The 26,916-nt window shown below is 49.6% G+C and overlaps 1 protein-coding gene across 1 annotated transcript; it reads right to left on the bottom strand.

The window, feature by feature from the left end:
* Positions 1-439: 439 nt before the first annotated feature.
* LOC125391396 (solute carrier family 22 member 1) lies at positions 440-26,916 on the bottom strand. Its single transcript, XM_048420748.3, has 11 exons — positions 26,399-26,916; positions 19,796-19,899; positions 18,797-18,951; positions 17,422-17,590; positions 15,470-15,584; positions 15,230-15,336; positions 12,269-12,483; positions 9,446-9,554; positions 6,241-6,353; positions 4,400-4,502; positions 440-646 (listed from the first exon to the last, which is right to left on the bottom strand). The coding sequence occupies exons 1-11, from the start codon at positions 26,810-26,812 to the stop codon at positions 580-582; spliced, it is 1,671 nt and encodes a 556-aa protein (XP_048276705.3). The 5' UTR covers positions 26,813-26,916; the 3' UTR covers positions 440-579.

Genomic DNA, 26,916 nt, shown 5'->3' with positions numbered 1-26,916 from the left:
AAAATGCTTTTGACAATATAAATACTTACATGAGCAAAGGTGTCTTCTTTCAGAGAGGAATACAGCAGTTACGACAGAAAGCAGAGGCCTGTTTGGGTGGCCATGCTTAAAGACCGTGCACCTTCAAAACAAGCAGCGGTTCTCACCCTTCCTAAAGCTGTGAAACTTTAATACAGTTCCTCATGTTCTGGTGACCCCCCAACCAGAAAATTCTTTCCCTTGCTACTTCATGACTGTAACTGTCCTACTGTTACAAATTATAATGTGAATGTGGGTGCTTTCTGATGGCCTCTTGGGGTTCATGACCCACAGGTTGAGATCCACTGCTGTAAGGCAAGAACTGTATGCACCAACAGTACCAGCAACTACCACCAGGACAGACAGACAGGCCAAAGACAACCAGGGCATTCCGGGAGTCGAAAGAAACAAGACAATGGACTTTCAGAAAACTGTTTAGGGTTGGTATTCATTGGAAGATGGCGACATAGAGGAGTATGGGAAGGCAAAGGCTTCTGGCAGTTCTCCAAGTGGCGAGACCCCTTTTCTCTCTGCCACTCAGGTCCTGGAACAGGGTCCCTGTCAGATTTCTGGAGGTTTGCCTGTTTGGACCTGAAGATAAATCTTGTTTTCTTTGGCCTTTGATCTCCTGTAGGAACCATAAACAAAACTACAGTTAGTGAATAAACAGTCGACATCACGCTTGTCTGATACTTGACATGGGGTCTTGAGATATAACTGTTGCTGGCCTCAAAGTCACCATGTGGATGAGCCTGCCTCAGTGTCTCAAGTGTTGGAACACGAGTCATGAGACATCCTGCTCAGCGTCCGGTGACAGATGGAGATAGAGACAAAGTCCCTCATCAGAGCAACGGACTGAGCCTCCAAGGTCCAGTTGAAGAGCAGAAGGAGGGAGAAGATGAGCAAGAAAGTCTGGACCACGAGGGGTTGGTCCACCCACTGAGATAGTATTCCTGTTCTAATGGGAGCTCACCAAATCCAGCTAGACTGGGACTGAATGAGTATGTAATCAAACTGGACTCTCTGAATGTGGCTAACAATGGGGGCTAACTGAGAAGCCATTGATAAAGACACTGGGACTTGTTTCTACTGCATGTACTGGCTTTTGGGACCCTAGACTATTTGAATGCAAAGCTTCCTAGGCCTGGATGTAGTGGGGAGGGCCTTGGACTTCCCACAGGGCAGGGTTCCCTGCCCTCTCTTAAGGAGGGAGAAGGAAGGAGGAGGGTGCGTGGGGGAGCAGGAGGTGAATGGGAGGAGGGGAGGAAGTGTAAATTTTTTAGTGGAAAAATTAATTAATTAATTTTAAAAAAAATCCATGCCTTGATAAAGAAACTTGCAGCGTTGAGGCTTGGGGAGTAAGGAATAAGCAGGGACAGGAGGAATAAAAGGCAGAGGATGGGGAAGGGCACAGTGAAAGAGTGTTGTCTTCTGGACATGGCATGGCCATTGCACCCATGAGTTTACTGCAGCTATGGTTACCTGTACAAGACCTGAACAAGATCAAGCCAGCAAGGTCAGTCAACATTTCAACAGGCAGCGCTAATTGGATTTAATGGGTGTGGCACAGGACTATCCTCCAAGCAAAACAACCACTGTCTTCATCAGACAGCTGTATCTGTAAAGAACATCACAGCTGGGACTGTTGACATTCCCTCCGAAGAGGAGGGTATGGGGAGGACTATCAGACCCTCTACTCAGGACCCAGTCCCTCCTCCCAGCAGGGTGCATGCAGTCCTGCCCAAATTACACATGGCCTTGGGGTCTCAAGGAGGGACTAGAGCGTCTATACTGAGGCAGCCTAAAAGGAGATCCTCCATCCATGCAAGCACTGACTTTCCAATGCTGCTGCTTTGGGGTCACCCATGATCTTATTTATAACCCCAGAGCCAGGATCTGTAAGCAAGCCTAACAAACTCATTATTCCTGAAGTAACTTTGGTAGAATCAAACTTTAGTTTGTCATTGGGACCTGGGAAGGAGGTGGGGAAACACATTGCCTAGTCCCTCTGCCCAGAAATAAAACTCTCAAAAAGATGGGGTACCCAAAACAAAACAAACAAAAAGAACAGACGACAGCATGAAGGGGGAAGGAAATACCTTAGGAGTACATGGAGGAAGTGTTGAGACAGACAGTTGGGGTGGGTCGGAACACGATACATTAATTACATGTATGAAATTGTCAATAAATAAAAAATGAGATGTTCTGTTGGATATAAAAAAATGCAGCCTTGTCTCAAAACAGAGAGAGCAGGAGAGCCAGCAATAGGCAAAGATAACCGTTAGCGCAAATGGCTTGTGTCCTGGTTTTGTATGGAACACAGAGAAGGAAGGCTACACAAAGCAGGACTCCAGTCAGGAGTGTTCAGCCTCCCTACAGGGCAGGAGCAGATGGACTGAGTATCCCACAAGGGTCTTAAAGGATGATCACACGCTATCAATAAATCATGAAGAATCTGGTTGGAGTCTGATAACAGAACATCAGCTATTCATTTCTGCCTATTGGAACCAAAAACAGGAGGTCACCTCCACAGTGTACAGCATTAAACCGATGTCCTTAACTGGTGCTGAGAACCCCAGAATATCTCACAGCAAGGTTCAGAGGGCACCTGCCTCTGGGGCACCACTGGCAGAACCTAAACCACCTCCTGGGCTCACTTTCTAAGTCAAAAGGAAAGCCTTCCCCTGTAATCAGACTGATGACTACCTTAATTGTCATCATAGAACCTTCAACCAGCAACTGATGGAAGCAGATGCAGAGATCCACAGCGAAGCACTGGGCTGAGCTAGGGGAGACCAGCCCAAGAGAGGGAGGAGCAATAATATGAGCAAAAGGGTCAGGACCATAATGATGATACCCACAGAAACAGCTGACCTAAGCTAATGAGAGCTCACCGACTAACAGCAGGCGAACCTGCATAGGACCAAACTAGGCTCACTGAATGTGGGGGACAGTTGTGAGGATTGGACATTCTGTGGGGCCACTGGCAGTGAGACCAGTATTTATCCCAAGCGCTTGAACTGGCATCTAGGAAGGAGCACATTCTTTTTGGAGGGATACCTTGTTCAGACTAGATTTAGGGAGAGGGTCTTGGTCTTGCCTCAAAGTGAAGTGTCAAACTTTGTTGACTCCCCGTGGGAAGCGTTACCCTTTCTGAGGAGTGGATGGGGAGATGGGAGGGAGAGGGAGAGGAAGAGGGGGAGGGGAGGAAGTGGGAACTGGGATAGGTATGTAAAATAAGAAAAGATTATATTTTTAAAAATTCTTAATAAAAGAAAAAAAGGAAAGAACCACTAGGCACGGTTGTGTGCCTTTAATCCCAGCACTCAGGAGGCAGAGGCAGGGGGATCTCTATGAGTCTGAGAACAGTCTGGTCTACACAGTGAATTCTAGGCCAGCCAGAGTTATACAGACTCTATCTCAAAAGTTGAGAGAGAGAGAGAGAGAGAGAGAGAGAGAGAGAGAGAGAGAGAGAGACTCTGCCTTTTCCCAAGATCTCTTTCTGACTCGTCTGTTTCTGTATCCTAAGTATTGAGATGCACTGAGCTAACCACGCAAGCTGCAGGAGGGCAAGAGAAAATGGGAGGCTGGCTGGGCACCCGAGATAGCTGAAAACAGGTCAGTCCCACGAACTCGCTTTGGCTCCCTGGGTTTTCATGGCAGCCCTTGGACTCATTAGAACCTAGGGTTAAATGGCAGACCCCAAACCATATGAGAATGTCTGATTTTAAGTCCAGGTCCCTATGGCTCCCATAGTCTTTCTCTTGCACAGAGGCAAGAGAGTCATGAGCGGAGCCAGAAAGACTTCCTTACCTGGCATTTTTTTCTTTCCTCCTCTCATTACTGACTTAACATTCTTTGTACAGGAAGCCATTAGGGAGTCTGAGCCAACAATTTCTAAGAAGGTCAGGAGACTAGTTCTACAGATGTTCAAAAGTCAGGTGGGCCAGAGATCGTGGTGCTCTGGCAGACCAGCAAAGGCCGGCTGTCTCTGATACAACACGTGACCACTATTCACTGTCCCTGAAGCAACATGGGACAACTACCCCGTGGTCCTGATGCAGTGTGGAGCAACTTCCTGCTATTCATGATGCGGTATGGAACAACTGTCCACTCCCTGAATCAGCATGGGACAATTGCCACTACCCCTGATGCAGCATGGGACAGCTGACCACTAAGAAGCCGGGTTTGTGTTTCTGCTTTCCTCGCAGAGCTCAGCAGCTGAGTTCGGTTCCCATCTCCAGCAGCTCTGGAGATCTTTCCAACCCACAAACATCTGCAAAGCCCTCTCCAACCTTTAGAGAGTGAGAGTGAGCAGCGATGCTGTGACCCTTTATAGAGGAGGAGACCACACCGCCCCTTCTGGCACCACAGCCCTCACCCCTTCCGTAGGTTCTCTGCTTCTTCAATAGTCTCAGGCAAAGTCACACCCTTCGTCTCTGGAAGAAGAAATGTCATGGCCCCAGCAGTCAGGCCCAAAACCCCTACAAATGAAACAGAGTTCAAGGAAGAGTGTTAGAACACACTCATGCCCCTTACACGAGGGCAGTGAGCCGGAGAGGGTGGGGAAGAGATGCTGTTTATCTTTGAAAGCTGTCAAGAACATTTAGGAAAGAACTGGAAGCAATGGGATATTTAGGGAAAGACAAGGCAATATTTGCCTTCATTTTGCTTCTACAGAAGCATGAAATTCCAAAGTAACTAATATTTAAGCATCATGGGATATGTGAAGTTGAATACCTTATAAAAATGTAAATATCAGTTTTAAATTGTTATTATAGATAGACAGATGGTGATAGGTGACTGATAAATAGATGGTAGATAAATAGAGGAATGTATGCATTGGGATAGCTAAGTGATAGATAGATAGATAGATAGATAGATAGATAGATAGATAGATAGATATGATTGGTTAATTGATGATAGATACATGACAGATGATAGGTAGGTACAGAGAGAGAGAGACAGATGGATGGTTGGTTTATTGGTGATAAATGATAAATGAAAGATAGGTAGATGATAGATAGATAGATAGATAGACAGACAGACAGATAGATAGCTGATAGATACATACATGCATAAAAGATGAAAGAAAAAAGATAGATAATAGAAGCATACATAGATACAGCACGCTTAGATACAGAGGTGACAGATACATAGGTATATAAGTATAGAGATGGGGTGGAGGCAGAGCTGGAGAGCATGGCCAACCTATATGTGCCCTACTTATTACTCTTTCCTTCCCTTCTTTTTCCTTCCTCCCTTCCCTCTTCCCTTCTTTCCTTCCTTTCTTCCCTCTTTCTTATTCTCTTCCCTTCCCTCCCTCTTGCTCCAATCCATTCTCTAATTCTCTCTCTCCCTTGAATTCTCTCTGAATTTGCCTATGCCAGGCATGGAATCTTTCTGCACACAGCCAGACCTTTATCCTTCTGCTGGTGGATGAGCATGTCTTAGGCCCCTCCTTCTCTAGGCTGGGGGACAGAAATGGTGTTCCTATCCTCTTTCACCAGTCCAGTTTATCAACAAAGAGGAAAGAGAATGTGGATTCCCGTGTGTCTCTTTATGTCCTTCTCCACCTTGCTCTCAGAAACAAGGTCTCACATACAGCCCTCGCAAGTCCTTGGTTGTGTGGTTATCTTCCCTCAGTCTCCAGTGCACTAGGATGACAGCTGAGCACCACCACACTCAGACAGGGATAATCGCTCACCACCATCATACCCCTAGCAACGGTATGCTCAATGCATACCAATTGGAAATTAAATGCACAGGACTGGAGAGATGGTTCAGCAGTACAGAGAACTGGCTGCTCTTCCAGAGGACCCAGGCTCAATTATCAGCACCTACATGGCAGCTCACAACTGTCTGTAATTCCAGTTCCAGGGGACCTGACACCCTCATGTAGGCAAACCACTGTACATGAAATAAAAATAAATTTACAAGAAGGAATTAAATGCACAAGAAAGTGGGAGATTACATCAAAAGACTATCAGCCTGTAGACTGCAGGATGGGCTGAGAGATTCTGGAGGCACAAGATGGAAATCTCTGGCTACTCTGTGGGAATTACATCTTATTATTTCCTGAAATGCAAGGCAGAAAGATTCAGGAGACAGCTAGCTGAAGCCCATGCTCCATCCTCGATGCCCACTGTACAAGCAGCTGCTGAGTGTTCCCATAAGGCCCTCCACCAGGCCTGAGGCAGGGAACAGCCCATGAAGTCTTACCAAACAAAATGAGGGGCAAGGCTTGCCAAACATCCATCAGCCTGAACACCATGAAGGGGGTGAAGATCCCACCCAGGTCACACAGGGCAGAGCATACCATCATTGCAAGGTTCCTGGAAAGACACGGAGACCCAACGGGTCAGGTTCATGTTTCAGCTCCAAGGTGTTCGCAGCATCCTCGGGAAGGCACAAGATCAGGGTGAGCGCTCAGTCCCTCAAAACCGCAGCTCTGGGGAAGAGCTGTGTGAAAGACGGTGGCAGGCGGGCACAGAGGTAGGTATGGGTTTACCACCGCTCCAGCAGCGGAAAAAGACAGCCTGCCTCTCTAACTGTACCTCCTATGCTCAGCCCTCACACTCCTCAAGGCCAGCTCAGGGCCCCATGGAGATGAAGGCGCATATATATTCTTGGACTTAAACTCTAGCTCTGCCCCACTCCTGTCCCAGGGCTGTGATGTGTTGTCACTTGGGAAGAGAACACAATATCTGTGTGTGACTAAGTTTAGAAGACCCAGATTCATAGCAGGTGATGCCTGGTATCAACATCAATACTCAGAAGGTAAAGAGAGCTGCTTGGCTCAGACCCCACCGTGAGTAACGGTTCTGCATTTCAGATAGTATGTCTTTGAATCGGGAACGTTTACAAGGGATGGGTGGCCACGAATGTCTTTTGCCATCTGCATTTGACTCACTTAACTGTCGATACTGGAACTCGCATGGCTGTGTATGCACAGGCATCGGGTTTAAGGTTGTTTCTGGGCATCCAGCTTCCTTGCCTACTTTCTGTGGATGCTCATCACCCAGTACACAGCAGAAAGGGGCACTCAGGGAGGTACCACTCCTCCATAGAGAATCAGACACTTTGCAATTGTTATTGTTTAGGGAGATGTTCGGATAAGCCTGTGTGTTAGGCAGTTGGTCACTGGGTGGCAGTGCTATAATGAGAAAATGGAACCTTTAGGAGGTAGGATCTAATGTAAAGAAGTTGAGTTAGCAGGAGTATGCCTTAAGTGGGCGATGGGAACCCCAGTCCTTCCTCTTCCTTCTCTCTATTTAGTTTCCTGGCCACACATTCTGGTCATGGTGTTTTTGCTATCTTCAGCCCCAACCCCACAACAACAGGATCAAGTGACCATAGATGGAAACCTCTGGAAACAGAAGTTAAGCTACACCTTTCCCTTTTAAAAGTTGGCTATTTCAGGAATTTTGTTACAGCAACACACAGCACCTTTGATCGTGTCTCTGGGTCTGGTAGCCATGACAAGTGATTTGTTTTAGTTTTTTGAGACAGGGTCTCATTATCTAGCCCTGGAAAAAAAGTTTTCCCCTTAATTCATCTTCATCTCCTTGTGCTCAGATCAAGCAACATTTTGTAAACAAGGGTTTAAGATATGTTCTTTTAACAAAGGAATTGTCTGAAGAAAGGAAAGAGCAGGCTGAGTTATCTGTGTCGTCCCGCTCACTGAGCTGCAGCTGTTAGCGGAACTGGATAGCTGGGATATTCCTCCATACTTTCCCAAGAACAAATAGAGAGGAAATAACTTATACAAAGGAATAAAGAACCTAAGGTAATAAGCCAAATGCTATCCAGGGGTAGGTTAGGATAATATCCATTTTTTTAAGTTCAAACGAAGTAGTTACTTTCACAATTAAAATAATCTTCTTTTCAAGTTAAGATCTTAGGGCTGAAGATAAAGATCAGAAGGTAAAGGTGCTTGCTGCCAAGTCTAATGACCTGAGTTCGATCCCCAAGAGCCCTGTGGTAAAAGGAGAGAAGAGCTTCCTGCAAGTTGTCATCTGGCTTCTACACACAGGCTGTCTCACACACACACACATACATGATAAGTGTGTTTTAAATAACTCTAAAAACTAAGCTCTTCATGGTGGCAGTGAGCTCACACACAGACACTGAGCCTCATCAGGATTTAGGAAAAGTAAAGTTGCCAAGAAGCCTCTGCCTCCCAAGAGGACCTCAAAGTGAACACACCAAACCCTGACCTCCATCTTCAACACAGGCCTGGAGGATGAAAAAGGCACAGTATCTTTGGAAAGATAGGTTTACTGTTGGTTTTTTTTTAATAAAGTTAAACACACATATATCTAAGCCTACCCCTGCAATTCCATCCCTGTATTCTTCTGAGTCAAATAAAAACACGAATCCATTCAAAGGCTCCCCCTGGACGTTGACAGCAGCTGCCTCATTAGCCTATGCTAGCAGCAAGGCTCGCCTACTGATGGAGAAGCGGGTACCAGAACGTTCACATTCTGGAAGACTTTTCAGAAAAGAACAAGGCATTGACAAACACAGTAAGGCAAATACAGCACATCATAATTAGTGACAGAAGCTAGACAAAGTCCCCTGTGTCGTGACTTTTCATTTGCTGGTGGTCATAGGTAAACCTAGGCAGGCAGAAAGGCATCTACGAGAGACTTGATGTGAGGAGGTGTGAGGAAACTTGGCGGGGGCTGTGGAAATATGCTCTAGTTTGCTTGTGCCAAGAGCTGAAGAGTAATATATAAAAATGTATATGTACGCACTATACATCCATCACCCAAACTCAACAAATTGTATTCTAGAAAAAGTCACTTTCACTCTGTGTATACAAGACTTTAAAGAAAAAAAAAAACACCAAAGCATAGACAGCAAAAGTGAAAGAGATGTTGGACTGTGCAAACTTAAAGCCTCTGTTCATCAAGAAAGCAGTCCCCAGAGTGGGAAAGCAGCCTTCAGAATGGAAGGTGATTACATCCAAGTCCGGTATCGGATGAGGAGCTGGTATGCAGAACATATCAAGAACCACAACCCAACAACCACAAAGATGACCCAATCACAGGAAAATGACCTCACTGGTCACTTCTCTAAAGACGGGGACTTGAGTCACTAAGAGTGGGCCTTGGTTTTCTAGTCTGCACCCACTTCCTGTTTACTCTCTACTTCCTGGCTGCCAAGGCAGTGTGACCAGCCAGCCTCCCACTCTAGCAAGCCACACCTTCCCCACCATGATGAACTGTAGCCCCTTGAAATGTGAGCCAGAGTAAACCTTTCCTTTCTTAAGTTGCTTTGGTCCAGTATTTTCTCACAGCAAAGAAAGGCACTATTACAGGGACCCAGCCTTGGCGGCCTCTTCCAGAACTGTCTTAGTAATGCTGCCCTCTGTCTGGCAGACAGGTGGCTACTTCAGTGTCCCTCCCCATTGTGGCCTCACCTGATAAATGTAGGGTACAGCTCAGCATTCACCAGGCAGACCATCTGCAGCACAATGGTGGCTCCCATACGGCCTAGACAAGCCAGGGTGGTGTTCAACCAATGCAGCTCTGGGGAGAAGCAAACGGATGATTGGCGCGAGGATGCTCCCTGCGTGAGCTGGAGCCAACAGGGGAGAAGCTGGAACTGGGTTGGGCTGCCTAGGACCCTGGAAAGCTGGAAGAGTCAAAGAAATAATCCTCTCCACCTGGAGAAGCAAAGTGATGTCCGCGTGATTTGGGGACTTGTTAATGGCATATTCTAGAAGGTTCCTCGTGTATAAGAAAGATTGAACTTCTCAAATCTATCCTGACTCCACCAGCCATGCCAAACAGAAATATGCCATGTATTTACCCATGCCTTGGCTTGCTGAGCCCCCGTGGAATGAACAAACACAGTCTGTGGGCTGCTGTGGGACTTAGGTACGATGCAAATGCCCAGTCTGCCCACAGAAGTGAAAATCTGGCTTTTAGTTATTACACAGGAAGATGTTGCTGACTCGGTATCTGAGGTGCAGGAGGTGTGGCATAAACACAGCTCTTGAAGCAAGCCTCCACCTAATCCTCATTTCCAACCAAAGAAAGGAAGGTCTTACACAGGGAGAGAGAGTATCACTAACTGCCATCCACTGTTGGCCTGGCTTGTCACCAATGCTCAAGTGCCCATGGCTCTGAGCCAGGTCCCCTCCCTAAGAAGGTCTCTGTATTTACACACATGTCTTCTTGGCCCTGTCCCCAGACACTGACTTGACTGGTGACTTCCCAAAGAGAACAGAAGTTGCTTGCCTGTGGCACAACATGGTTTCTGCTCCACTGTTCCGCCCATGGAAGGTCCACACCAGTTAAGGTCACTGGACAAGATGGCATTCCTGCCCTGAGAAGACAGATGAGTCTCTTTGCACTTCTGTCCGGGGTACCAAGGATCTATGTACGCTGTAGTTTAGCTAAGCCACTCCTGCCAAGGCCAGTGATCTCAGCATTTGAGATCACTATTGGGCTAAATTTGTCATCTCCAGTTAACGCTGGGCCTCGTGCCACCTGCTCCCCTAACTGTCCAACACTAAGTACTCAGATGTGTACTGTTCCTTTAAGGCCAGGCTCCACCCCCTAGAGTCCCCACCCTTGCTGACCCTGCCTGAGCACCCCTTTCCCACTCCATTTAGGTTTGCCAAGACCTCCTGATCTCAGTGGAGCCAATGCCCATCGCTCCTCCTCCTCTCCTCTCTGGGAGTCAACCCACAGCAGGGGCCTTCCCTGTTCAGTTTTCTCCTGAGGCTCTAGGGCACACAGGTGCCTGGGATGTCCTCAAATGATGGATAGAAGACAAAAGGGACTGCCATAGCAGTGAGCCAAGGAGAGCACTCGTGGAGACACGAAGGTCAGAAGGGTCCTGGGCCCAGCAATGCCCTAGCTCTGATAGGCAGTGAAGGACGGCCTCAGCCCTCTGTACTCCTCCTCCTGGCATCAAAGTCACACCATTCAAAAATCTCACTCGGAATCTAGAAATAGGGAAATGGGAGAGATGAAAGGAGGTCTTATTTCAGAGGTACAAGAGGGTCTCCCCCCTGCTCATGCATGCACACATACACACACACTCTCACACACACACACATGCACATACATACACACACAAACCCAGACAGACAAAGACACACACACACACATACATACACACACAATCCAGACAGATGAAGACACACACACACCCAAATACACACAGACAAATACACTCACACATAAATACAGACACACACACACACACACACACACACACACACCTTTCATGTTCTGCCCAGTTTGACTCTTGAGAAAAGACCTTCTGATCTTTTTTGTAACAACCTGCATGAGAGGCTGCCAAAGCAGCTCACAAGGTTCACACTGCAGGGCACAACAATAAACAGAGAGAGAGAGAGAGAGGCTCAGTCTTCTTAGGAATTACTGATTCCAAGGTGAAGAGCAATTTATATGCTCAAATTAAAACTGCCTCGAGGAACTCTGCCTGGACCCTCTATGCACCAGGTTTGTCTCGGGTTGTAGGAATTAAGAAGCAATGCTCACACCCACCACCCAACTGCTGTTGGAGACTTGTGGGACCAAGTGCCACAGAGGGGATGAGACATTCCCATGTTGCTGGGGGAAGCAGAAAGTGGCCGGACCATCTTTGGAAAGCTGTCAGGTGTCCGCTGAAGCGAAACTCAAGTGTCCCTGTGTATTCTGACAGTATGCTCACAGATCTGTCCCCAAGGGAACAAAGGACCCTTGTCTACCTTGCCTATGTAGCACAGCTCTGTTGCCAATGGACAAACCCTGCAAGCAAAATCAGATCAAACGATGTGAAGTCTCTATAAGGAGCACTGCAATGCTAAAGAGGAAAATGTAGTAAAATGTAGTACAAAACGCGCAGCCGTGTGACAACACAGACAGGCTCGTCGGTCTAAAGGACGGATCAGAAGAGCACATTCAAGGTGGCTCTATTCTGTGGCAACAGAGGTCAGGAAAGGTGATTGGCAAGGCAGTGGTATTGATCGTGAGGATTGGAGGGGACACTAAGTATTCAAAGTATCCTCAACCTCTGGGCTCTGCTCCCTGATGTCTGTATATTTAACAAATTGAGTCATTCACTTAGAATGTGCCTAGTATATGTTTGCTATATTTCAATCTAAAATTGTTTCAAGTCTAGCCAAGAAAACGCCCTGCCTTTGTTCTCGTTCCAGAAGCTTATCAGGGAGTTACAACACACCCCCACGATTCCATTATCTGGGAAGTGATTAAAACAGACAACTTACCGTGTGGGATGAAGATCATGATGAGGCAGGCTGCCCCCGTCACCAGATTGGAGATGGCCATGGGGTAGATGCGGCCGACGCGGTCAATGGTGGCAAGGATGATGAAGGCCGCAGGGAACTCCATCAGAGCAGAGTAAAAGAAGTCAAGGTAGAGGTTCCCACCTGTGGCCCCCACGTGCATGATGAGGCCCTGGTACAACACGGCACAAGAGAACCTGAGGAAGAGATCACAGGTCAAAAGCCAGCGCTAAGGACCCCAGTCAGTGGCACAGAAGGATGCATCATTGGGTGCAAGACGTGCTAGGATGGTATGAAGAGTGTCCTGCCAGGATCCCTGAGAGGAATTTGCATCCTCACAGATGTGACAGTCCTACAGACATCCCCAAGATACCTACTGTAAAATCTTTCCCCAAGCCTATCTGAAACAGGGAGGGAGGGAGAGACTGGGGTCAGATCCTCCTGCTTGCTGCAAGCTCAGGTGTCTGGAACTGTGCTGAGCCGCACACAGAGTGACCTTGAGCACTCCCACAGGCCCGCAAAGCAGAAAGCAGGTGCAGGCACCAAGTGAGTACACGGGACTTGGTGTCCGTTGCTTTGTAGGCTGTGTGACCCCTGGGAAATCGAGTGACCATTCTTTGCTTGTCTTCTCGCCTGGGAGTGGGATGGTGCTGGCAGGTAGCATATTGCTCTGTTGTGAGATATAAGGCAAAGGAACCTCGTATAGCTCCTGGCACACAGCAAAAGTAGGGATACAGTCATAAGCATCAGCATCGCCCATCCAAAGTCAAGGATCCATGGCTTGACTAGCCAGGTCTCTGGCTCCATGGTGCTGTCTTTATCAGGCGTTTTCAGGTCCTCTCTTCACACCACACCCACCATACCAACTCTGGCCATCTTCATGGAAGGCATGGCAACATCATGGACCCACATCATAGTAAATGGAGACATTAAATCAGTCGCTCAAGTCCAAACTTGAGGGACCTTGTGTCATTAAGCTGAAATGACACTATTTCACTATATCTGGAAGCTGTCACCATTGCCTCCAAACTGGCTTTGAAATGTCAGTGCCCATGGTCACACTTGGCGGGGGGGAGGGGGGGGGGGGGGGGACACGGATGGACAATGTCTAACTGGTCAACCAGTCAGTGAATTAGTGCTGCCATCTTTTGGCAGACTCTGGAATTGCACCTACATATATACTAAAATTTCCCCGCGGCTATGTTCAACCGTTCCAGCCCCTTTACACAGATGTCTCACTCAGTCCCAGCTGTCTGTGATTTCAGCATATCGTTTCTCATACTCCTGATGAGTTCCCTGTGTCACAGACTGGTACAGGCCACATGGCCAAGATGTGGCCGCATTACAAATATTAATAATTCTTAATAAAAAGCTGCAGGTGTGGTCTGGGGAGATGGCTCGGTTGGTGAAGTGCTTGCTGTACAAGTCTAGCACCTACATAGAAAGCCAGTGTGATGGCACATTCTGTAACCTCCTGGCTGGGGCAGAGACAGGAGGATCCCCGAGGCTTGCTGGCCAGGCAGTCTAGCTGAATTAGCAAGGTCCAAGGACAGTGAGAGACTCTGCCTCCAAAAATAAGGTGGAGAACATAAAAGACATCTCACGTGGATCATAGACACACACACACATCACACACACACACACACACAAACATAAATTAAAATAAGCAAGGAGAAGGTGTGGGAGGGAGGGCGTGGGAGTTGTCCTGGGTTTGAGTCACATGAGGTCCCAAGAAGGAGTGCAGCTCCTTTCTTGTTGGATTCAGAAGGCAGCAGAAGGCATGGGAAAGGTTTGAGAAAACATGAGTGCCTCCCAGAGCACAGCCTAAGAGAGGCAGGGTGGATGCCGGCTGCGGTCACACGTACGAGATGGCCCCGTGCAGTGCTCCCTGCAGGACGGAGCGCACACATGAGAAACTGCAGAACCCCAGTTTATGTTTATACGGAAGCTATGTTTATACGGAGATTGCTGAGGGGCCAGGTGACGGGAGTAAGAAAGCGGACCGGTCGCTGCTTTCTTGGGCAGTGTGTATCTGTAGTGCCGAGCGGGAGAGGAGAGCAAACCACTGTTCTGTTTCAGTAGGCCACAGGTGCTACATGGAGGAGACACACTGCTGAGTCAAAGACAGAGAGCCACGTGGATGGCTGTAACACCCATGACTGGGCACAGGACCCCGGTGAGAGAGGTGAAGGGCACCAAGGCAGGGGAAAAGTGATGAGCCTGGTGTCTGAAGGGATCGGAGGGATCTGTGGAACTACTCACGTATTCAGCCGTCAGCAAACATTTACCCCCAGGCCTGCAGCATGCCTGACTAGCTCAGCTCTCTGTTCCACTAAAAAAGCAAATCGGGCAGCAGGGCGGGCCCTGTGTGAGGGAGGGGGCCCAGAGCATAGCAGCTCAGGCATGAATACTGCGGGAGTAGCTGCAGATACAGGGCTAATCCTGTGTGAAGGATTGGCTGGTGACCTGGGGGAACAGGGAGGATTCTTCCTCATGGAAACAGAGGGGTGTACAAGCTGCCCTTGGCGGGCACAGGGATAAGTACATCTATGTACTACAAGGTCCTTATCCATGAACCAAGGGTGCACAAAGACCTGGGAGTGGGGAACAAGGTCTTTAGATGTGAGGAAGGATACTCCTGGAACCTTCCCCCCACACACACACCCTATACTAAGTCGACGCCTCAGCTGCCCCCGGGACAGAAGACACTGAGACTGAGGGAGCCTCAGGAACCCTTCTGGCTTCTTCACCCTCCTCAGCATTGACCTCTCACCCCCTCTTACTAAAAACAAGAGCCCCAAGGGGTCCCTTGGAAGGCTCCGACCCAATGACTGCTCAGCTCCTCTTGCGCCCTTTCTAGAGGCTTACAGGTACCCAGCATTTGGACAGCAGCAGAGCGACCCCGCCCCAGGGTGGAGGGAGATGTCTAGGTAGAGCACTCACCACAGATACATCAGGATGAAGGTGTGCTTCCTCATTTTGGGAGTGCGATACAGGTCTACAAATGAAGGGCTCTGCTTTTCCGAGACATCCTCCTCAACACAGAGCATCTGGGAGAGAGTCAGTCTTCACCACACTTGGCGGGTGTACACACGACAGTCCCCCAGGGAGGGCTCCCGTGTAGATCGGGAGGCAACCCCAAACCCACACACTGAAAAAAAAACCCCTTCTGAATTCCAGTACCTTCAGGTCGGCAGGGGGCAACTTCCCATTCTTCTGAGCAATTTGCTCCATAACCCTTATGGCTTGGGTGGTTCTCTTCTGGGACAACAGCCATCGAGGGGACTCTGGCACACACCTGCAGACACAGCTCATAACTGCAGTGACTCTCCCCGAGAACTCACCCCACCTTAGCCCCTGACAAGAGGGGTGCAGTGGCATGGCTCGGAGCAGCCTGAGATCCCCCGCTAGGATTGTGATTCCCCAAGATGCTTGGAAAGGAAGGCCCAGGCTGTGGTGCGCAGTTGGGGTTCATGCTGTGTGACCCACGCTATGAGGCCCATGCATGAGCTCTACGGTCGCTGCTCCTCAGGACCGCTGGCTAAGATTCCCAAAGCAGAAAGGATCAGGCAGCATTCCCCCTTCCGTCTTCTTTTTTAGGAAGCAGGGTCCCATCTCTCTTAGAAGTTGGAGCCCTGTTCTGAGCGCTTCACAGAGCCCATCCTTCATATGTCGTATGTGAAAGAGCCGCCGAACAAGGCCCATGCCGTTTCCTACACAAAAGTCTCACTTGTCCTAAGATTGGATGGACAACATGCTATTTCTTTCTCCTTTCACTTTTTTTTCCTCTTTTTTGTTTTGGATCAGGGTCTGTTGCTTCTGAGTTTTAAGCTGAGATCATGTGGAGACAGACAGGGCATTTGTATCTATTCCTGGCTAGCTGGGTACTTCTGATGTAGCCTGAATGGCCTTGAATCCCATGGCAATCCTCCTGTCTCAGCATCCTCCATGCCAACTCCCACCCTGAGTGCTGGGATTACAGGCATGCCTCACCGCGTCCACTTTGAGCGGTTTTCCCACAGGACTGGGACGTTGCAGCTCAGAGATTGAGACTCTGACGTGATGATGGTCTGCCCGTGTTAAACACACACATAGAGCCAGGGTTCTTTCTCACAGAAGACCTCTTACACTCTGCAGGGAGGGAACAGGCTCCTCCCAGCCCCATCCACCCACCCAAGTGCCAGCTTCCGTGTAGAGGCTGAGTCTAGCCCAGTGTCCCCTGAAGTAAGATTTGTCCTCAGTAAAACTGGCCAATGCTGCCTGGGTGAGCCAGGTTTCCCTGCAGCACCCGCGGCCCCTCCCCTGCACAATGCAGCCTACCACTGTGGGGTGTGTTTATCCCTTGGACATGCAAATCACACACAGCTATGAAGATTGGCGCCTCACTGCGTTCCTGCACGCCCTCCCCACAGAAGGCTGCCAGCGGAGCCTTTCCATTCATTGGTCCACTCCTGAGTGCTTTCAATGGAGATTCAGTGCCTACAGTGTAGTTTGATGAGCAGCTGGCGGGATCTTTGTAATGGAGACTTTGTGAAGTGAAGCCCGAAGTGAGAAGGGAAGTGAAGAGACAGGAGACTGAGGAGAGAAAGCAGGCAAGAAAGGGAGACAGCCTGACGGAAAGCAGTGTCGTTAAAGGGACTCTAGGGACTGCGGGACGCAGCGGTCATGGTCGTAAAGTGTCCACTCTCATCTACTTCCCCTGTGCTCCATAGTGTATGTAGGCTATCTCCAAGGGTTCTCAGAGCCTCTGAGAAACACACACTGTTTGATACTGGCCCAGGATCAACTCCCTGTGGTTGGCTTGCCTTGAGTTTCTAGAAGGTGCACTTCCTTTAAGATGGACAGGTAGGCAGCCTCTGGGCTTCCTTGCAGTATCAGTCCTGTCTAACTGAGGGTGGGGTGAATTTGGACATGCTCTCTTGTAAGGACAGCAGCCCACACTGCGAGGAGCCCTGGGCACGTCCAAAGAATAGCATGCACAGTGTGTAAGTGCCAGGTCGCAGAAGTAAGGGTGAGGGTTCCTGCCTCTTGGAAGGTGGCTTGTATAGTAGCAGAGGTCAGGACAGCCCTCCATGCCCCCAGAGCCTAGTCCTGCAAGCAGATACCGCTCTCGTGTCTGGCAGGGGGTGCATTACCAGTAATACAGCAAGAAGAAGAAGGTGGGCAGGGAGACCGCCATCTGGAGCCAGCGCCAGTGCGGAATGGCGTAGGCCACCCCGGCAAGTGCCACGAGGCCCACTGTGAAGGCCACCTGGTACATGATAGCCGTCGTTCTTCTGTAGCCAGAGCCCACAAACTCTGTAACTGGAAAAGAAACGGTGCTCAGAGGCAGTTCCCAGAGAAGAGAGACCTAGAGGGGAGCTTGCTCCAGACTCCTTCTTCTCACCAGCCATAGCCCCCCATCACCCCTCTGGCTTCTTTCCACCTCGCCTTCCCCCAAACCCACTCTGCACTGTCTGGCTTCTCACTGATCTAGCGCCCCTCCACCTGAGCCCGCAGGTTTACCGGGCCAGTTTGCCACCAGGTTCCTCTTGCTGCCCCTCCCTCTTTGTGCCTTCTTCTTTGCTGTCTATGTCCCCCCCCCCCCCCACACACACACACACACTTCAAGGCTCAAGCCTCTCCTCCCCAAATACTCAGAGGAACTCCCCGCAGAGCTAGGACGTCTCCCAGGGCTCTGGTACACTCCTAATTCTACAAATATCTTAGCGTGATTTCTGCGAACCTGGTACTGCTCTTGGGGTTGGAAGGCAAATGAAGGAAATGAACAAATGCTCTTGTTCCCAAACGGAAGGCCTTCTCCTTCCCCGTGGGAGATACAAAGTCAAACACAGATATGTAAGTCAGTTGCTCTCCGGGGGCTGTGAGCACAGAGGGGCTGCTGTGCTGTGCCCACAGGATCGGTGGGCAGGGGAGCGGATGGGACAGTCACTAGCCACTAGCGAGAGGAGCAGCTTAGCCTCTCGGATTCTGGAAGCAAGGACACTATAAGGTGTGACAAAGGGACTGTGTGGAGAACCAGTTGATGGGAAGGGTGGGGTCCAAAGGCTGAGTTTGGGGACAGCAAGAAATCTTGGGGACTTGAAGGACACTAAGAGAACTCTTGTGTGTTACTATAGCAACAGAGAGCCATGAGTTTCCATCCACAATGTCTTCCTCTACTAAGGAGTCAAGAACTGAACATGCTTGCAGTCAGGGGTGTACGTGGAGATGAGGCAATGGTAGGGCTAGGTACGGTCAAGGTCGCCTGACTTGAGGGCAGTTGTTGGTTCTTCCTATGCTCACTCACTTACTGCTGAGAGAAAAGAACCCTGATCTCTCTCTCTCTCTCTCTCTCTCTCTCTCTCTCTCTCTCTCTCTCTCTCTTTCTCTCTCTGTCCTAGCTACCCCACAAACATCTGCTCTCCAAACCTCCACGTCCACATTTGACTCATCTGTCTGTGGCCCACCTCCTCACCCCCATCTTTCATGGACCCAGGAACTCCCCCCACCCAGCCCTTGTGTAATTACTCAAGGTGTAGCCAGACACCCAGCTGCCCTTGCTGACCATGCCCTGCAGCAGGCGAAAGAGCAGCATGGACGTATAGTCTGGGGCCACAGCTGTCAGCACACCCGACAGGGAGGTGACCAGAGTGGTCGCCAAGAGGCACAGCTTACGGCCAAACCTGCAGAGACAAAGGGATGGATTAAGAATCTGGGGTTAGGCATGCCTATATCCTACCTGTCTACCTGACAGACTCCTTGTGTATCTCATAGATCATTTAAATACATTTCCAAATTCTGTGCATCTAAGTTAGAACGCCTACCTCTAGCCTGAGCGCAGGCCCACAAACAGCTGAGACTTGACTGCTTAAGCCAAAATGATCTGTTTCCACATCCCTGCTCAAAGAATAACATTCTGTTTCTCTCAGCCCCACTCCTCTTCCCAATTTGCACGCCAATTCCACAATGGCCTGGCTTCTCTGCTGCCAGTCCCAGCAGCCTGAAGTCTCTACAGTCACATCTTGTCTGCATCACCCTTCACAATAGATCCTGGCCAACCACACTCCACTCTTGCCCACTCTGCAAAGGCTGGCTCAAATGGACCACCTTCTGGTGCAGAACAATTGTCTATATTCTGTCAATTATGTTTTAAACAAGTGCTGATTGGCCAGTAGTCAGGCAGGAAGTATAGCCAGGACAACCAGACAGGAAGTAGACATGGGGCAATGAGAACAGGAGTATTCTGGGAAGAAGGAAACTTTTTCCGCATTCCTCCCCCAGACACCGAAGAAGCAGGATGTGACCTGCCCTGCCAAAAAAGGTACTGAGCCATGTGGCTAACATATACTAGAATAATGGGCTAATATAAGTTATAAGAGCTAATACGAAGCCTGAGCTAATGGGCCAATCAGTTTTATAACTTATGTAGACCTTCTTCTGTGTGATTCTTTGAGACCTAACGACTGTGGGGACTGGGCAGGACAGAAACCCCAACAAGCAGTCCCTTCATGTTACAGCCTTCCATACCTGTCCGCAAAGTAACCCACAATCAAGGAGCCGAGGAAAAAGCCCAGGTTCACACAGGACTGGAAAAGGTCTACCTTCCAGGCATCTCCACACACCAGGTTAAACTGCAGCAGTGGAGAGAGAATAAAACTGAGGATCATGGGAAAGCCAGAGGCCGATTCCCATCCTCCACCAGATGAAGCAAACTGCTCCACAGAAGTTGATCCCCCCCCCTCCAAGGCTGGATCAGTTGTGTCTAATCTAACACACTTTCTCAAGTTGCAGAAAGCATCAGTATAGGTCAAGCACTGTCATGCCCAGCTTCTTCTTGACTCTGTGTCTGTGAGAAAGGATATTGACGGCTTTGTCATTGGTAGTTGGCTACCATTGTGTACAAGGTGTCATTCTGAAAGGAGCAAGAACAGATAAACATCCTCAGAGGGGTTTTTAGCTGCCAAGAAAGCGCTTCATACAGAAACACAGCCAAGAGCCAGGGAGGTGACTCAGTGGGTAGAGTGTGCAAGTGTGAAGACCAGAGTTCAGATCCCCAGCACCCATGTAAAAGTCGGGCACGTGACACATTCCAGGCAGTGATGTCGCATGATGGGTGGTGGTGGTGCATGCCTTTAATCCCATCACTGGGGGGGGGGGGGGCGGGGTGCAGAGGGTACCGTTGATGAGCAGCTCCCAGGGTCTTCCTGAGCAGCGAGGCTAACCAAAATGTGGAGCTCTGTCTGCAGAGACAGATCCTGCCTCTCAAAGCAAGATGGGAAGTGCCGGAGGAAAACAATGTCAACCTCCAACCTCTAGTCTCCTTTGGCAAGCACCTGTACACGTACACACACACACACACACACACACACACACACACACACCAAGGGAACATAACCAAGTGCAAAGATATGTAACAAAGGAAATGTAAAGCCAGGCACGGTGGCCCATGCCTGTGACACCCGCACTGGGGGCGTGTAGACAAGAAGGTAGAGTCGAGAGGATTAGGAGTGCAGGGTTATCCTCAGCTACATAGTAAGTTCAAGGTCAGTCTAGGCTCCATGAGACCTTGTCTCAGAAGAAAAAGAACCATAGCCATATTTTTCAGAGCTTGAGGATGTTATGTACTTACTTGAACTCTATCACCAAAGGAGCTGTGAGAAGCAGTGAACAGAAGGGCCTAGACAGAGGCAAGACAGTCGGGAGGCTTCATGGGGTAGAGTCTGAGAGGGAAGGGTAGTCCTACATGACAAGAGCCAGGGGTAGAATTAAGCAGGAGACGGAGGAAAAGGACAGGTGTGCACCTCTGTTTAGAGACTTGGAAGGACAAAGGCAGGGGAAGGACCTTTCTGGCAGGGCACATCCTGGGCAGGGTTCGAAGCCTGTGAACAGCAGGTCACTTTCTCTTCGAAACTGAGTGGCACAGCCAGGACTGGCTCCAGGCTGGGCACCAGTGCTGAATGGGGCCCTTTGCCCTCCCCGGTGATGACCCACCCTTCTGAGCATCCTACACTCTCTGTCCCTCTGTTCTCTTCTGTTCTGTGCCGTGAAGCCATGGCTCTAGCAGCCTGGAGCAACACTATGGGGTTTGATAGCCACAAAGCAACTTGAGGCCCCGGCTTCCCAGTCTGAAGCATTCACACTGGGTCCCTCCAGGGCTGCTATGAGCTCCAGAGGTAAGACACTGGTAAATGATGAATCATTTTAAGTTACATGCTAAGATCTATTAGCTATCCAGTGATTCTAAAGTTGGCATACGAACTATACCCTTGACCTGTCACGGGATCAAACACTGGGTCTTAGAGACGCTGCACCCAGCTCCTGAGGGCTGCATGACTGACCTGTGCATCTTTGACGCCGCCCCTCATTTTCCTGAAAGATACATGATATCATACATAGCCACTCAACACCAGGCAGAAATGGCAGCCTAGATATCCACCAACCTATGACCAGACACTCTTTGCTGCTCTGGAAGGGTGACAAGTCCCTGAACAGTGTTACTCTGACACTCTCCACCTACCCCAGCCTAACACACACCTTTGTGTGGTCCCTGTGTCACACAAGCATTCAGTGTGTCCCTCTGAGGCCCTGAATTCGCAGGGTTTTCTTCTTGCTCTGTGCTCTATCAATAGGACACACGGGGACAGATCAGTCCTGGGCACCACCTGGGCACCACCTGGGCACCACCTGGGCACCACCTGGGCACCCAAAGCTCAACTGTGCCTTTGTATCTCCATTCTGTGTCCCATGACAATGTTCTGTCTGTTACCAAAGTCATGTGGCAGGGGAGGCCCATGGAACTGCCGGCCCTAGGCATCAACTTGATTCTTCTTGATTGGTTTCCTTTTCTTTTTAAAGATTTATTTATTTATTATGTATAGAGTGTGCTTCCTGAATCCCTGCAGGCCAGAAGACAGCACCAGATTTCATCATAGGTGGTTATGAGCCACCATGTGGTTGCTGGGAATTGAACTCAGGACCTCTGGAAGAACAGTTAGCGCTCATAACCACTGAGCCACCACTTCAACCCCAGAGCCATCTGTCCAGGCCCTCACTGTTGGTTTTCAATCTGGTCTTTGCAAATTAGCCTTGCTGTAGAATGTTCTGTCCCCTTCCTCAAGGGTGGAAACGGCTGCTTTACCCTAGAACTCTGTGTGGAGCCAGACAGCTGTCATAGCAGAGGAAGCCCCGCCCATCTTGATTCAGTCTCACCTTCCAATGCCACTGCTCACCGAGGCCCAACACTCCCCCAAACTTGTCCAGTATCAGTGTCTAGATCCCCTCACTCCTAAATTCCACCCACCCATTGCGCCCTGGGCACATTTATGCCCCTACCTGGACCTGCACAAAAGGCAAGGATGGGGGCAGAGGATGGGGGGCTCCCAGGTTTATCTGCAATGCCTGCTGGAGTTGCAGCAGGGATAGGAAAATTTCCAGTGTACAAAACAACCCTTACAGTTTACCTCATCGGAGTCACCCAAGGCCTTGTGCAAACACCCTTTCTCTGCGGGTTCCACCTTAGTGGATCACGTATGCGAGTAAATTTGGGAAGCACCAACGTGGCCACCTCGGCTCACCTCCGTCCAAAGGCTGCTCCCGATTGCTCAATGCCCACAGCTGGTGGGACCAGTGACTCTCTCTAGCCTGCTGCATGGGCTGTGGTGAAGCTGGGGCTCACAGAGCAGGTAAGGGCAACAAAAGCTAAGGTGCATCTTATTCCTTCCCCCGGGGGGTGAGAGCTCATGACCCCAATCCCTAGCCGTGAGGTGGGACCTCCAGAGGTCATCTACCTCCCTAAAGGAAGTTCCAATGTCCAACGCAGTGATGAGTTAAAAATTAGTTCTGCAGAAATGAGTAACTACACTTAGCTCCTGATCTCTGGTTTGAGATAAGTAGTGAGGCAAGAGGGAGAGGACCTGTCTCCACCGCCCTCCTGCCCTGCCACAGCTGAGCTTTCTCTGTGTCTGGGCACATGCATGTCATATGCACATGTATTTGTTTATATGTATGCACATGTGTGTGTGCCTGCACACAGACATCAGAGGTCAACATATAACTATCTTCCTCTATCAATTTCCATTTTGTGTGTGTGTGTATGTGTGTGTGTGTAAAATGTGTCTATATTGTATGATGTGTGTACACGTGTGTCTATGATAAGCTTGTATAAGCGTGTGACTGCAGGCATGCACATGCGGAAGTCAGACACCTTGAGTGTTGCTCCCTCCCTTCCACCTTGTTCAAGACGGGGCCTCTCCCTTTTTTATATTTACCGTGTGATATACACATGTTCATGGACATCAGAGGACAACATGCAGGAGCTGGTCCTCTCCTGGTCCTCTCCTTCCATCATGAGTTCCATGAACTGAGCTCAGGTCATCAGGCTTGGAGGTCAGGACCTTTACCGACTGAACCATCTGATCAGCCCTCTACATTGCTTTGCCATTGCGTACACCAGGTTAGACAGCCCAGAAGGTTTAGGGGATCCTTCTGTTTCCCCTCACAGGAGCAATGGGGTTACACAACTGACTTGTAACAGAAGTCCTGGGTGTCTGGACTCGAACCCTAGGTTGTACAGTGGTCCTCATGATTGCACAGTAGGCCATTTGCCAAGCGAGCTATTGGTTTTTCCAGGCCTCACATCTGCGTTTCTCATTACCCTCGATCGTTCCCAGATGGACAGGTCACTGGCTTTCAAACTCAGCCCTGTGCTGCACTCTCCCTTCTAAAGCCAAGCCCTCGCTGCCCACCTGAATACCACCACACAACTCAACCTCTTCACCAAGTTTGGGCTCACTGAATCCTCCCTGTGCGTGTGGTCAGTCAGCTCTTCCTATAACATTCTCTGCCCCTGACACTGCAGGGCACCACCCCGGCCCAGGTGGCCACGTCCTCCAGGTTCCCATCTGGGCCTCCATCGCTCCTATCCCACTCCCTAAGTCAGCACCCTTAAATCACACTAATCAAAACCCCATGCAGTGTCTGTACTGCATACATTCTGTCTTTCTGTCCCACAACACCCATGATGAATGACGTTTCTCAAATCACTTTACCTCTTTATCTTTTTGGAGGGTTATTTTGTTTTTTAGCATAGAGTCTCATGTCGCCCAGAGATGAGCTATATATAGATGCTAGCCAGGTGTGGCAGTTCAGACCTTCATGCCCAGTACTTGGAAAGCCGAGGCAAGGGGATCACTGTGAGTTTGAGGCTAGCCTGTGCTACATAGAAACAGTTGTTGCTTCTCTAACATTTTAACTGGGAACACTCTATTTTTATTGCTAAGCATAATAACCCTACCCTGATTCCAAATGAAAGAGTTTGGTCTGTTTATATAGAGGAACAGTTCTATCTAGACCTGCTGGGTGAATCAGAATCAAGATGGAGTTAGGGTTTCAGGCTTCACAAGAGGTGAGGAATGACAAAGAGGCCAAGAAAAGAACTCAGGTAGACCTAGGGAATGTAACTCAGTTGGTAGAGTATTTGCCTGGTATGCATGAAGTCCTGGGTTCTAGTCCCAGGATGGTATAAGCTACGTGGTGGTATCTAAACACCTGTAATCCCAGTAATCAGGAGGTAGAGACAGGAGGACCAGAAGTTCAGGATCACCCTTGACTATACAGCATGTTGGAAGTCAGTCTGAGCCCAAGCAAAGGGTATCCTGGGACCAAGTAGACAGTGCTGGTCAGATCCTAGATTTCCCAGCTGAGCATCCTTGCACGGTGAGCCATCTAACTTGGTGTCTGTCACTGGAAGATACCCGAGGACCAACATGCATATCCAAGCACATAAATTAGGGTGTTGAGCAGACATTCTGCAGGTGACCAAGAGGAGCGCTAAGCAGGCCAGGGGGAAGGGACTCCTCCCAGGAGCAGCCCTACCTGTACTGACATTGAAACCATTAAGGAAAGATGAGAAAGGAGGGGGAAAGAGATCCCAAGTAGTCCTATGTGTTGGGGGAAGAGGGTATGGGTGAGGAGGACAATGTTGAGGCCTTTCAGTCCAGGTAAGCTGTGCTCTGGCCATAGGCAAGATACTGCTAATATAGCTTCTGAGCCTGGGTCTGAGGCCTCTCAATGGGACGAATTGCCCACACTCTCAGCAGAACTCATGAAGGGGGAAAGCCATCTAGTAGAACTTTCTGCTAAACCCTCTTTCTGGGTGTGCCAATGCACGCCTTTAATCCTAACACTCGCTAGCAGAGGCAAGAGGATCTCTGTGAGCTCAAGGTCAGCCTGGTCTACAAAGAGAAGTTCCAGGCTAACCAGGGCTACATAGTGAGACCCTGTCTCCAAACAAACAAACAAAAACAAGAAAAGACTCTCACCGTCAAGAGCACAGTCAACTAAATGATGGTGTCGAGGCCCTTGGATATCATCACGCCAGGCCATAAACAGTGTAATTGTGTTTGTGTTTGTGGTCAGCCTCCTGGTTCTCAGCTGATCCTTACGGTGCATGGAGTTATGGTAATCCTGCTTACCTACAGGGAAACCGAGGCGCAGAGAAACCGAGTAACTTACCCGGATAAATTCAGCTAATTAGAACTGGTATCACATACTGTGACCCGAGCCAAGACAATTCCCATATTATCTCCATGGCCAATGCTTGGCCCACTTGTCACCACCTGAGGAGATGAGGGGATTCCACAGCACCAGCGACAGGGAAGCAGGACACGGTGAAGACGGTAGATTCTGAGATGAGTCAGCAAGTTACAGGAGACAAGGCCATGCCTGAGCCCCGCGATGCTCAGGAGATAAAGGTGCCTGCTGCTAAGCCTGATGCCCTGGGACCCACAACATGAAGGAGAGAACGCCTACAAGTTGTCTTCTGACCTGCACACACTCACACACACACATATACACAAGTGTGCATCATGACAAACACATATACATATATACCCATATACATGGGTACATGTAAAATAAATTTAAAAAGCAAAACAAGCTCTCCACATAGCACCTGTGCCTCAGTGTCCTCTCTGGTCCTTAGTCGGTGGGAAGGACGCAGAGGCCACTGCAGAGCCTGCTGCCACACAGCGGACAGGAAGTCAGACTCTCCTTCCTCCCTGGAAAGACACGGAACCATCCAGGATTTGCTTTCAGTCTCTACATTACCCAACATGCAGAGCCCATCAGTACCTCGGTGACGATGGAGGAGCCAGGAGTGTCGTACACCCAGCCATGCTGGCAGGGGCTCAGCGGCAGGTGGCTCCTGTTGGCAGTCAGGTTGAACAGTGGGTCCCCACAGTCAACGGTGGTCTGGTTCCAGTCCTCCTCATACTGCATGCACTGGCTGAGGAAGGAGGCCTTGTTCTCAGACCCCAGGCTCAGCACGGTGAAGTTCAGCTCCTCTTCCAAGCTCCAGCCACATCTCTGGCTCAGTTCAGCCACCCTGGGACTCCGGCAATAATGATCAGGAGTGAACCCCAGGAAGATGATGCCCACGTAGACGGGAGCGAGGGAAGCGGAGATTAGACACAACAACAGGAAGGCTTGCTTCTGGAACCAGCCGAACTCCCCAACCTGTTCCAGGACATCGTCCACGGTCGGCATGGCTGGATGGTGCCCCCACCAGTGTAGCCAGACCTGCTCTCGACTGCCACCAGGGCTTCATACAGCGTCTCATTTAAAGTCCTTGGGACTGCGGTGGTTTGAGA

This window comes from Myodes glareolus, chromosome 1 (assembly GCF_982192425.1).
Source record: "Myodes glareolus chromosome 1, mMyoGla1.1, whole genome shotgun sequence".
NCBI classification, from domain to species: domain Eukaryota; kingdom Metazoa; phylum Chordata; class Mammalia; order Rodentia; family Cricetidae; genus Myodes; species Myodes glareolus.
Note: the sequence above shows the minus strand (reverse complement) of the source record. Positions and strands in the feature narration are given on the sequence as shown.